Source organism: Spermophilus citellus (genome assembly GCF_964194105.1).
Source record: "Spermophilus citellus genome assembly, chromosome: 8".
NCBI lineage: Eukaryota > Metazoa > Chordata > Mammalia > Rodentia > Sciuridae > Spermophilus > Spermophilus citellus.
This window is the reverse complement of record NC_138189.1, coordinates 38,339,396-38,352,473: the sequence shown is the minus strand read 5'-3', so window position 1 is coordinate 38,352,473 and position 13,078 is coordinate 38,339,396. Positions and strand designations below refer to the sequence as shown.

At 35.5% G+C, this 13,078-nt stretch overlaps 2 protein-coding genes across 4 annotated transcripts in view; one reads left to right on the top strand and one right to left on the bottom strand.

Moving 5' to 3' along the window:
* CORIN (corin, serine peptidase) overlaps positions 1-7,155 on the top strand; it is a gene marked incomplete at its 3' end in the record, with an annotated part of 279,389 nt that extends 272,234 nt beyond the window's left edge. Inside the window, 2 exon segments of the mRNA XM_081304554.1 lie at positions 1,694-1,827; positions 6,973-7,155. Coding sequence (XP_081160680.1) covers positions 1,694-1,827; positions 6,973-7,155 — 317 coding nt within the window.
* A 2,611-nt stretch (positions 7,156-9,766) lies between these two features.
* Positions 9,767-13,078, bottom strand: part of ATP10D (ATPase phospholipid transporting 10D (putative)) — a 104,330-nt gene continuing 101,018 nt past the window's right edge. For 2 of the 3 annotated variants that reach the window (XM_081303755.1, XM_081303757.1), the window contains one exon: positions 9,767-11,633. In XM_081303755.1, coding sequence (XP_081159881.1) covers positions 11,303-11,633 — 331 coding nt within the window. In that variant the 3' untranslated portion in view covers positions 9,767-11,302. The remainder of the gene's footprint in view (positions 11,634-13,078) is intronic. The other variant, XM_081303756.1, reaches the window with a different exon arrangement.

Genomic DNA, 13,078 nt, shown 5'->3' with positions numbered 1-13,078 from the left:
TACTACTTATTCTCAACCCCCTATAGAAATCACTCATTCTGGTTGAGCTGTTTGAAGTTTGGAATACAAATTGAGTCAATAAGACTTTCTATTTGACTTTAAGTGCTGGCTATTCTAACTACTTCAAAGATCATGCCATGGTTCTTGGGAATGAATGAATATTGGCATCTTGTTATTAACCTTAGGAAATGTCAATTTAAAGACACTTTTTTCTTAAAATTTAATTAAATTCATTTTGAGCTAAGTTGAGTTTCTTTCTGTATGAAGTGATGGAAATCTATATCAAATGATGGAAAGGAAAAGCCAATAGACAAAAGTCAAATGATGGAAAGGAAAAGCCAATAGACAAAAGTCAATGATTTTTTTCAGAAAAAGCTCACATGTAAGAATTTTAAAGGCAATGTTAGACATATAATATCACCATTCTTTCCCATCTTGGTTTTTAAAAGTTCTGATTAGTTCTGAAACATAATACAAGGGTAGAATATGCTTTATATTGCCTTTGGTTTTATTCTTCCAACAATATCCACATCAAACTTATATCAATAGTGTAGCATTGCTCACACAATAGGCAATATAGCATGAGGATCAAAAGTGTCTGAACTCATTTAGATAGTTCTTATGGACTCTTACTGCACTGCTTTCTAGTTTATTACAAGATGAAAAAAATAAAAACATTATCTAACTCACAGGATATTTGTAAAAATTAAAAGTGATAAGGTCCAAAAGATGCTGAGGGTATTCTCCAGGACTACCATTAGTACCCAATAATGTTACCTATTGTTCTTATTCTTATTGTTCTTTTAACGACTCATGACACATCCTCTATTTCCCTGATAATAATTTTTCCAAGAGTGATTATTTCTTCCAAGAATGCACCCTGTACATACATGCTACTTTCCCATCACTGTTTAAACTCAAATGTGTCTGATTTTGTAGAATGGTCAAATGGCAAAAGATTCATGCTGTTTTGCGTCAAGGAATCCACTATTATTCTGCGAGAACTTTCAAGCATGATGAAATTCATATATTCTCTCTGTCAACACCAAGGATACTTTGTCCTTTGGACATCTCTCTGTCATATCCCCTAGGATTAAATGTTCTCACATCCAAATAATGGCCAGTGAAGCACATGGTGAGATGTTTTCTTTTCACCAAGAATAGGGCAAGCAAGCCTTCCTCTGTTTGATTTAACAGGCTTTTGCCACTGCTGCAGAGCAGGGCTGATGGCTGCACAGAAGCTGAGCTGGCAGCCTCCTACCTTTGCCTGCTGTTGCCCCTTTTCATTGGAGTAGCTGCTGTTTGTCACAGTATAGAACAAGAAGGGAAAAGTACAAGCCAGTTATTTAACTAGTCTGTGCCTTAATTTCCTCATTTTCAAAATGAAAAGATTTCATCAGACGCCTGCCATGAATATTTACTTTTGCTATACTTGGGATTGAACCTAGGGACACTCTACCACTGAGATACACCCCCAACCCTCTCTGGTTGCTATGGATATTCTAATTAGAAAATTCTGATTTTGAATAAGGCTTGTCTTTGAAATTACATTTCAAGTAAATAATATGGTCCTTTTGATATGACATTGTTCATATGATATTTTATTTCATATTTAGCTAGCTTCACTTTTGAGTCATTTTTACCAATCTTACATATCTTTATTTCTTCTTCTTTTTTTTTTTTTTAAATCCAGTGCCTTTTAAGCTGCAAGAAGGAGAGGTTCGTATTATTTCTCTGGAACAGTGTCAGTCCTACTTTGACATGAAGACCATCACCAACCGGATGATATGTGCTGGCTATGAGTCTGGCACGGTGGACTCATGCATGGTAAATTGCTTTCTGGTTGCCCAGGAGATTCAGTTAACAATAACTTCAGTGAACCTGCATAAACTCATTATTATTCATGTATGATCCTTTGGGAACATTTTTGAAAATCATTTTTGCCAGGTGTTAATTATTCGTAGTGTGTCTCCTCCTCCATCCAGTACCCAAGTCATGCCCCTAACTATCTCTAGCCCCTATGTTCAGGTTGCCTTCAATTCTGTCAACTACTAAATAGGGAATAACACCTTTGGTCAACAGCAGGGGGGAAACAATAATTTCAGTCCATCTCATCAGATGTGTTTAGTGGTCAAACAATAGAAGAGGGGCAAATAGTAACTAGAGCTTCAACCTGATTATCTCAGGGAGCAGGAGGGCACCAGAGGACATTGCCAGCCATTAGGATGATGGCCTTTGGGTACACATAAACACCTTACCTTGTGTGTAACAGGACTGCCTTTGTCTTAGGATTAGCGACAGTGGCATTTTCTGGGTTCTTGTGGCTCCCATTTGATTACCAGCTTGTTCTCAAATGACACTGACGGGATCTTTAGACACCCATATTCCTGGCCACAGCAGGTTGCAGAGCACACCAGCCAAGCAGTGCAGGGAATCATTTACATTTTTTATTTAAACATCATTGACTGGACTGGCTTCAAGAGAAGGAGGAAAATTGCAAGTGCTCGAAACTTGTAACAGAGTGGAGAACATAGTCTACTACACTGCTACAAAACTCTTGTTATTTCTCTGCTTTTTGGTAGATCACATTACCTCCCACATTTTAATATGGAAGAAGAGATACAACAACACTATTATCACTAGCCCAATATAATTGAATGACAGTTTTAATGGGTCCAAGTTAGGATGGAAAAAATCAGATGATTGGAAATAGCCCAGTGGTGATTTCCTTAGATAATAGTCATGGGACACAGGGAGAGATGGTGCTCTTTGGAGTTTCACTGAGGCCACCCTCCTTTCTGCCACATGACTATGAGCCATCCAATTGAGGTGGGCCATAGTAGAAAAATTCTTTTATTCTGTACAAGAGGTCCAGGTGTAATTTCCTAAGCCAAAAAAAAAATTTAAAAATCGTTAAAAAAACTTTTTATTTTTATGACGCTGGGCTCAAACCATGGACCTCATGCATGGTAGGCAAATGTTCTACCACTGAGCTACTTTTCTAGTGCAAAAGATAAAAGTATTTTAAGAGGTAGCATGATATGGGTCTTGGGGCATAGGCTTTGCACCTGAAAGATCTGTGTTGAATTCCACCTCTGTCAGTTAAGAACAGTGTAATCTGGGGACATCTAACCTCTGTATATAGTTTTCTCATGAATAAAATGGAGAGTTTTGAGGGTAAATTGAGTTGTTAGTGAAAGAATTTCAATTAATAGTAATTATATTCATCTATCACTTTAGTGCTTACTGTGTTCTAGGATCTCTTCAAAATACTAATAACTCATTTAATTCCCATAATCATCCCACGTGGCATATCATTATTTTTTCTAAACATATCAAGGAAACAAGAGAGCAGAAAGATTAAGTAACTTGTCCCAGATCACCCAGCATGATATTGTGAGGCTATGGAACCCAGACAGTCTAGCTTCAGCACTCAAGTGCTCGACCACTGTACTACCATAGTAGCAATGAGTAACGTGACTACACTTCTCGTTTCCCCAGTGTGGTTTGGAGGATTACCACAAAGTAGCACTTCTTAGCACATGTTCAAGTTCATTTCCTGGTAAAGAGATGTGATTCTTTGAAAGGAAATTAAAGGCCCAAGCATACTTCCAGTCACAGGTACATTGATAAGACGACTAATACAAACCAGGTTTTCTAGTTTTTTAGTAGTAGGAATTTGGCTGTGAGTCTCCAGAATGCATTCCGTATGTTCTGAATTACATTTTATCAGATGTGAAGCAAATTTGCTCACCCAAACCTCTATCAGAGGACATACATTAGCTTCCTTAATCTCATCAACAAGGGCCCATTGAACAGCATGGGCCCCTCTGTGAAGGTCTATTAATCATGTTGATCAATACTGAAGCCAAGCATCAACTTTGGCCGAAAGCCCAATCTTATGAGCGCAGAGGATCCAGAAGGCAGACTAGACCAGTACTGTCTTTAGCAGTTTTCTCCCTTTCAGTTTGAATCGATGGCTCTTCGCCCTGTTTCCCACCTAATGGAACACCTGCTTGACTCACTAAACCTCACTCAAACCACCATCTCAGGAAGGCAATTTTGTTCATTTCCACCTGGAAAAGTAATTACACCTTCCTCTGGAGCCCTCTTCACATCCCTTAGATTTTGCTTTCCTGTAAAGTTATTCTTGCTATGCATGCAAATGTTTGACTACTTTAGAACAAAAATCATGCCTTTATCTATGTGGAGCCTAGACCACAATCTTGCAGAGTAGCTGCTAAGTAATTATTAGGCTGATTTTCTGATCTGGAAATGAAGAGGTGCTGATGTCAAAATGTGTCCCATTGTAATTATTATCTGGCACAATAAGAGCGCAATATAAATAATTGAGCATGTTAGTATTTGCTTTATATAAGGGAAGATAAAAAATTGGGGAAAGTATGTCTAATAAAAATGTATCCAGGAGCACTGGATATGCAACTCAGTGGTAAAGCACTCACGGAACACACACGAGGCCCTGAGTTCTTTTATCAGCACTGAAAACTAAATGTTCCTAGGAAATTTTCCCTTTTTTCTATAAAAAAATATTTATTTATTCTTATTTGTTATATATGACAGCAGAATGCATTTTACATCATACACATATAGAGCACAATTTTTCATGTCTCTGGTTGTACACGAAGTACAGTCACATCATTTATGTCTTTATACATGTAATTGGGGTAATGATGTCCATCTCATTCCACCATCTTTCCTACGCCCCTCCTTCTTCTCTTCCCCTCCGTCCCCTTCACCCTATCTAAGGTTCCTCCATTCCTCTCATGCCCGTCTCCCCATCCCCATTATGGGTCAGCATCCTCATATCAGAGGATGTTTTTTATGGATTGATTTACTTCAATTAGCATAATATTCTCTAACTCCATCCATTTACCTACAAATGTCATGATTTTATTCTTTTTTAATGATGAGTAATATTCCATTGTGTATATATACCATATTTTCTTTATCCATTCATTTGCTGAAGGGTATCTAGGTTGGTTACACAATTTAACTATCGTGAATTATGCTTCTATAAACATAGATGTAGCTGTGTCCCTGTAGTATGCTGTTTTTCAGTCCTGTGGGTATAGACTCAGGAGAGGGATAGCTGAGTCAAATGGTGGTTCCATTCCCAGTCTTCCAAGGAATCTCCATATTGCTTTCCATATTGTTTGCACCAATTTGCAGTCCTACCAGCAATGTAAGAATGTGTCCTTTTCCTCACATTCTTACCAACACTTATTGTTATTTGTATTCTTAATAGTTCCCACTCTGTCTGGAGTGAGATGAAATCTTAGAGAAGTTTTGATTTGCATTTCTCTAATTGCTAGAGATGTTGAATATTTTTTTTCATATATTTGTATATCATCTTCTGAGAAATGTCTGTTCAGTTCCTCAGCCCATTTATTGGGTTATTTGTGTTTTTGGTGTTAAGGTTTTTGAGTTCTTTATGTATACTAGAGATCAGTGCTCTATCTGATGTGTGTTTGATAAAAAATTGCTTCCATTCTATAGGCTCTCTATTCACCTCACTGATTGTTTCTTTTGTTTATAAGAAGCTTTTTAGTTTTAATTCATCCCATTTATTGATGGGATGAAAAATAAATGTTTCCAGGAAATTTTGCCTTTTTAAAAAATTTTTCCAATTAGTGTTTCAGGCAGAAAAAAAATTATTTAGCCTCTTAGGGTCTATGCTTATTATTTAGACTTAGGGCATCAAAAAGTTATGAATGCAAAGGTTACCACTTCCACTAAAGCATACAGCATAATAGAAAATTCACTTCCATTTTATAGCAATAGTACTCACTAGTATTTTCAAGAAGCAGCATAACCTGGTAGTCATGAGGTAGGGGGCCCTGTTGCCAGATTGTCTGGGTTCAAATCATGGTTCTGTCAATGAACAAGTTGTTTAACCTGTGCATTAGTTGTATTATCTCTGAAATGGACATCATAGTAATAAGTATCAATTCTTAGTTATTTGGTGAAGATAAAATGAGTTAATACATGAAAAGTATTTAGAAGAGCATTGATAAACATGTTTTTCTCTATTATTCTCTGATTCTACCAAATAGGAAGCCCACAGACACATTTGAAGTTGGAAAATCTCACAGGGAAAGTAGCATTTCAAACTTTCCACAATAAATTTACTTTCTTCTTTATTTTTTTAATGGCATCTACTTCTCTCTTTTGAGGCAGTGCAGGATACAGCTCTCTTACTAACTATGATCTTTTCAGATGCAGCAATATTAATATCTGTAATGCCATGGTGTTTTGAGGCTAACTATATTTGGGGAAAATAACTGAATAAAACTTATTTGGTATACCTAAATTTAAATAGAAAGGATGAAACCCCTATGCATATGGAATAAAATACAGGGTATAAATAAATGAGGTATGTCACTGTAAATAATCCTTAAAGTCTTAAGGACTATTAGGAAGTACAATTAAGGAACCCCAAAATGTGTAATGCTTTAATGTGTTCTTTCACATAGCAAGAATTATGAAAATACAAATATTTTAGAATGTTTTTGTAGTACCTATAGTATAAAGGAAAATAAATCTTTTCCATTTGGGGTACTTTTTATAGTTAGATGATAAATCAGTCTTACAAAAAGAGTTAAGAGATCATCAGTTCTGATACATAAAATTATACATATTTTATGTATAATTTATGACATATTTTGGTAAGTCAGTAAATGACTAAAAAATGTCTTCTGATTTCAGGGAAAAAATGCACTCTTTTCCCAAGCTAATCCTATTCTTTTAAAGATCAGAATTAATAATTTTAAAGTTGCATTCACACAGTGTAAACTATGCTCCTTCCACAGACTGACAATGAGAGCTTTGTTAAAAATTTCCAGGGAGTTGGTTAAGCTGGGCAGGTTTGGCTTTATTACACCCTTATGAAGACATAGATGCTATTGGGATTCTGGAATCCCAGTAACTAAATTCCTTTTCTTTTCATTACAGGGTGACAGTGGTGGGCCTCTTGTTTGTGAGCAGTCTGGAGGACAGTGGACTTTATTTGGTTTAACTTCGTGGGGCTCTGTCTGCTTTTCCAAAGTCCTGGGGCCTGGTGTGTATAGCAATGTTTCATACTTTGTTGAATGGATTGAAAAACAAATATATATCCATACCTTCCTCCTAAAGTAATTCCAAGGATGATCAGAAACTTTTGCCAGCAACATTGAAAGAGAATGGCCTTCTTGACTGTGAAGAGCTTCTTTCAGAGAGCTGTACAGAGGTACTTTCCATGGACAGGGACGCTCACCATGCACTGCAGATTTTCATGTTTGTTTTAAGACCAATTTTGTTCACCATTTTTTTTTTCAATTTTATCATTCTCTAATTTCGAATTCCATGACAAGTTTTAAGAAAACAAATAAAGCAGAACAGGTTTTTTTTTTTGTTTTTGTTTTTGTTTTTTTACCAGGCCTAGTCTCGACTGAAGGATGAAATTATCGACTCTGTACAGTTTAAAACAATGTAGGCCTTAGGGTAACAGGTTACAGAAAGTTCTGTTTTAGTCTATTACAAAATGGACATTTAGATCCAGGCTAACTATTCTCCTTCAGTTTCTGTTTCTCAAGCACAGTAGCTTAGGGGCAAATTTTAATATTAACATTGGAGACTGGCTTTTGATTTATTAAAAGTCAAGATCATTTACATGTTTAAATTATTTACTATTACTCTTCCAAAGTTTGCTTAATTCTTAGAGCTTATGAAAGATAAGAGTTAAAAGACCAATAGCTGACACTGTAAGACATTGAATGCAAAATTCCCAAGAGAGCAAGATTAACACTTGACATTATAGTTTTGCCCATCCTGGATTTAAATCAAGTTTATAATTTTATAGAAAAGTCTTCATAAAACTTTCCCCATTGCTAGGGCTTTCCCAGTGCACATCAGTTGGCTAATTGAAATTTCAACAAATAGGTCAATATTCATGGGAAATATTTGTTTTGCTGATGTGAAATAAAGTGGAGATTAAATTTTATGAAAGGAGAACCTGCAGTACATCATACAGATGCAATGTTTTAAATAGAAAATTAAATTGTACCCCACCCTAAATTAAATATGAAAATTTAGTTTTCCTGTGTTCATCCATACCAATAAAGTCACAGAAATATATTTCAAAGCACAGTAAAATGTTGCATGCAATAAAACATTTTGTAATTTCCCCCAATGATGTCTAACATCTGGTGTTGCCATTTCTTCTCATTAATAATTAAACAAAAATTGAAGGACACTTTTAAGCACTAGGCCACATTACGCAAATGAATTTTCAAAGCTATTAGAGGTTTAAAGTATTTTTCTTCACTAAAAAGCTTCAAAACAGAAATCTTCACATATACCTAATTTAATTAGTTAGCCATCCATTTTGCAACATCCAAATGCCTTTTCAAACAAGTAGGATTTGCGACTAACCTCCACTAGCACCTGGACTGCCACAGCATTCCTAATAGAGACTACCTACGATTTTATATGTGTACTTTTGTACTCTTTTCTACATGTAAACACATTTGAAATTCAAGAAGTTCTTTTGACATTTATTTTTCATGTCATTTATCTCCTGCTTTGTAGTTTGTCATAAATCTAGAGAGAGGGTGAAATCCAGCAATTGATTTGCGGTCACAATTATATGAAAGTTTAAGAACTTGTCAGTTTTATTATGGTTGTAGGTACCTACTTAATGTAACAACTTTTAGCTTTGCTCAACTTATGTTCAGTGACATGTACATATTGTACTTATTTTAAATAATTATGAATACAAATAAAATGGTATTATCTTTTTTTTTGTTTTTGTTTTGGATGATTATGAAACATAAATAGCAAGTACCAGGAAATTGTTTTTAGCTCTTTAACAGCACATTGTTGGCCCAGTTTTCCATCAACCAAAATGTACCTGTTTTATATTTCATTCTCACAGCTACCTGCCCTGTTAGAAAACCCCAGTGATTCCTATTAGTCTAAAATTGAAGGTTGCTAGTAGTCTCAAATCACTCATGGAGTGTCCACTGAGAACATCAGACCTGGGAAGAGCACACAGATCTTTAATGTCTAGAGTACATTTTAGGAACTTGATCCAATTCTTTTTATAAATATTTTGTAATAAAATTAAATCCCCAAACGAATATTATTTTGGGGGGGCAGCTACAAGGAACAATGATACAATGCTTGACACCCCTGCCTCCAAATTTGGTGGAATATACTGAAATACCAAAACACAAAGATCTCATCAGTGGGTAACTGTATAAAGGAGTTATTTTCTTATAAATGTAATCCTTTAAAACTTACTGTAGACCTAAAATATTTTCATCTTAGGGGCCAGATGTGTTTCAAAACTCAGAATTTTATAAATTAAAAAAATATATATAATTTAGCACCCAGTAATAAAATACACTAATTTTATAAATAAAATATTTGAATGATTATATTAAATATACAAAATAGCCTCACATTTGTTCAGCGCATTGAGTCTATGTTTAATTTATGAAAATTTTTTCAGTTTTCAGTCTTTGGAATTTTGGAATTTCAGGTATAATATTGTAGCTCCATAACATGAGTATTCAATATTTTTCTCTATTCATATGTTTTTTGGTTTTTTGTTTTGTTTTTTTTTTTTAATATAAGAAAAGGCCCAAACAATTTTCTGGCAAAAAGGTGTATTCTGGGATTTTCCTTCTAAGTTCTGGTACCAGTTTTCAGTTGGATTTACTGTGTACTTACGAGAGACAACAGTTTTTCAGTACATGTTGTATAAATAGTTTATTTTAAAAAATCTTAAGAAAGCAGAAAGCGACTTTCATTAGCTATATGAAATTTTACAAGTTTTAGAAATCAGTCTATATAAAAAACAACTGAACAATAATAACATAACAGAAGGCTACAAAAAAATATAGGACCAGGATAGTAGGCAGTAGGTAGATTAAGCCCTGAGAATAATAGTTTTATAGTCATTAACAAGAACTTGATGTAGACATTGTACATGAGCATGGCGTTTCATGAAGGAAATTCTAGATAATTGTTAACTGACGATGTTCAGATGCATAGAGATAGAATTTTAAAAGAACTTCAACAAGAATATATGATCTTACAATAACAGCACCTGGCCTGACTTGGTTTAAACTAGTCTCTTGGTCCCAACTAAAGTCAACATAAATGATTTGTCATAGCAGTAAACTTTTCTATAGACATTCCTATCCTCAAGTGTGTTGAAAAAGAAGTTTTTCTAAGAACTTCAGGGAAACTCCTGGAGAATAATCTGGATGAGTCTAAATCAATAGCTCATGTTTTACAGTCTACAAAACTACAAGAGTTGTTGGAAATTGTAAAAAAGTAGGAACCCTTAAATGGTCTCTGGAACATTGTTTTGAAATTGTCTCATTCTGATGAGGACATTGTCATTTTTAGAATTTAGAATTTGCTAAATAGGCTCAGCTGATTCTGTCTGCCTGACCTATGGCTTCTGTATCCAACTGACAACATCTACACAGAAGGAGGCCTCATGAGAGCTCTTCTCTTGACGGAAAGCTAAGAGAGGAACACACCCCTGGTACCCAGTGGAATGCTAGCATCTCTCCAACCCATCCCCTGTAAAGGCTCCACAAAAGGAAAACGCTGAGATGAGCAGAGAGGTATGCCTAACATCTATAGTCAGAAGACCAAAGGCATCTTCCCATAGGAAATAAAAGGCTATTAATATTCACTAACTATATTTTAAACAGTATGATTATTACTGTATTTTACATACATGGTTGCTTAAAGGGTTTGTGGGAATTAATCTATAATTAATTAATATTAATTATAAAAAAACTCACAATAAAGGTTTTTTCTTTCAATATGGAAAACTCCTCCTTGTCTTAACTAATATATCTAAAATTTTTTGCTTAATTAAAAAAATTTCCAGATTGGTACCTGCTTATTTGAAGCATTTCCCAAGAATATGAGATTTCCCAGTGAAATAAATAAGTCACAAATGAACCCCATGATAATGTCTGCATTTCTAAGGCAATTAAAATACTTTTACAAAATCCAAAGAGTTTCGTAAAAGCATTTGATTCTGAATTATGTATTTGACTTTCCTAAACTCCATCTAGGGCAAATCTTGTCTCTCTTTTACAAATGTATATACATACAATAATGGTCATCATGTCATTATTGAATTCTAAGCCTAGTAAAATGCTGATATCTCTTATAGAAAAACACAAATACTCCTTGCTTCATAGAAGTGCCTCTTTAAAATCTCTCTGCCAAACCTGAAAAACTACTTGCAGCTCCAAAGAGGGTACCCTGATTCTTAATGTTTTGAGAGTCCAGTCATCTCTGAGGCCTCAGTTTCAGTGTAGCCTCTGTCTATAGCAGTTTCACATATAGATATGTTTCCTTGCTCAACAGCACAAGAAGTTGCTGACTTCATTGAAAAGGTAACAGGAGGGTCAGATGTGGGTCTTCTTCCTGATATGGCAGCTGATTGGACAGCATACTTAGACGTCACTTCCTTCATCTTTCCGGTCCTTCTCCACTTCTTAAGAGCTTCTGTCCTCTCCTCTGGAGTTAGTCTGTCAAAGTGCTTAGCTCTCAGAATTGGAGATGGAAACAGGGAGCCCTGAAGAACTCGGTATGTAAACCTAGGTTGCAAAGAACATCACAGAGTTATTTTCACTTCAAAGTCATCATGGTATCCACAAAAAAATACTAACCAGTTAGAAAAAGTAAGAGTCTGGTGTCTATGTGGCTTTAGAGGTTTAGGGGGATGTTAAGTGAATCATAAAATAGAGATCAAAAATAATAGTAAAATGAATTAATATTTGTGAAGCAATTAGAAAATAGTTAAATGCTATATAAGCATTTGGTAAATAAAGTCTGTGAAAGTAGAGATATTCATAGTTGCTACATTATAGGTTTAGTTAAATGAGAAGAATCAGGCAAAGTGTTGGCATGCAATAAGTACTGAAAAAAAGTTACATTTTTGCATTAGTTTTATAGGGCAATTGTAAAAACTTATCACAACTTTGTTTCTTGCAGAACAAATTGGCCATGAGTATACAGATAAAACATTCTCAAAACTCTTGTGAGTCTTTGATGTATGTTATTGAGATTTATACCATTAGGCAAGAAGCCCTTCTTATATCTTTTCTGTATGCTATTGAAATGATTGAGTGGACCCATGAATCACATACCTAATCCCCATAGAACTAGTAAAAATGTTATCCATGCCAGGGTGCAGTGGTGTATGCCTGTAATCCCAGTGGTTCAGGAGATAGAGGCAGGAGGATTGCAAGTTCAAAGCCAGCCTCAGCAACTCAGCAAGGCCCTGAGCAACTTAGACTCTGTCTCAAAATAAAATATAAAACGGGCTGGGAATGTGGCTCAGTAGCCAGTGGATAGGCACCCCTGAGTTCAATCTTGGTATAAAAAATAAAAAGAGAGACTGCTACCTGCCCTTCAGTACATTCTCCCCTTTTCCCTTTTAGAACCTCTGGATTTTAGCCACTGAGAGTCTATAGATTTACATTTTGGCCAATGGATATGAGCAATAACATACAACAACTGGGTAACACCAAAAAAGAAAATGGAAAAATGCTGCTAGCCTTTCACTTTCCCCTTCTTGGGGGCAGGGGTGGGCAAAGATGTGGATATGCTGGTAAGGAATCCTCTTCAATATTACGGATCAATTCTGCAATGGGTTGAATGTTTGTCTCCTCCAGAACTCATTTTGAAATTAATTGCCATTGTAGCAATATTAAGAGGTGGGACCTTTATGACGTGATTAAGCCTTGTGGGATCCACCCTCATGAGTGGATTCGCCCTTCCACCTCTGCCATGGGAAGATATAGTATTCAAGGTGCCATCTTGGAACTGGAGTCCCCAAACATGCCAGTGCTTTAATGTTGTATTTCACAGTCTCCAGAACTGTGAGCCAATACAGTTTGGTTTACAAGTTACCCAGACTTTGGTGTTCTGTTATAGCAAGAAACAAAACAAAAAAACAAAAAACAACAACAAAAACAACAAAAAAACAGACCAAGACAAGGATTTGGGAGATAGAATAGCAGGAAAGGTAGAGGATGGG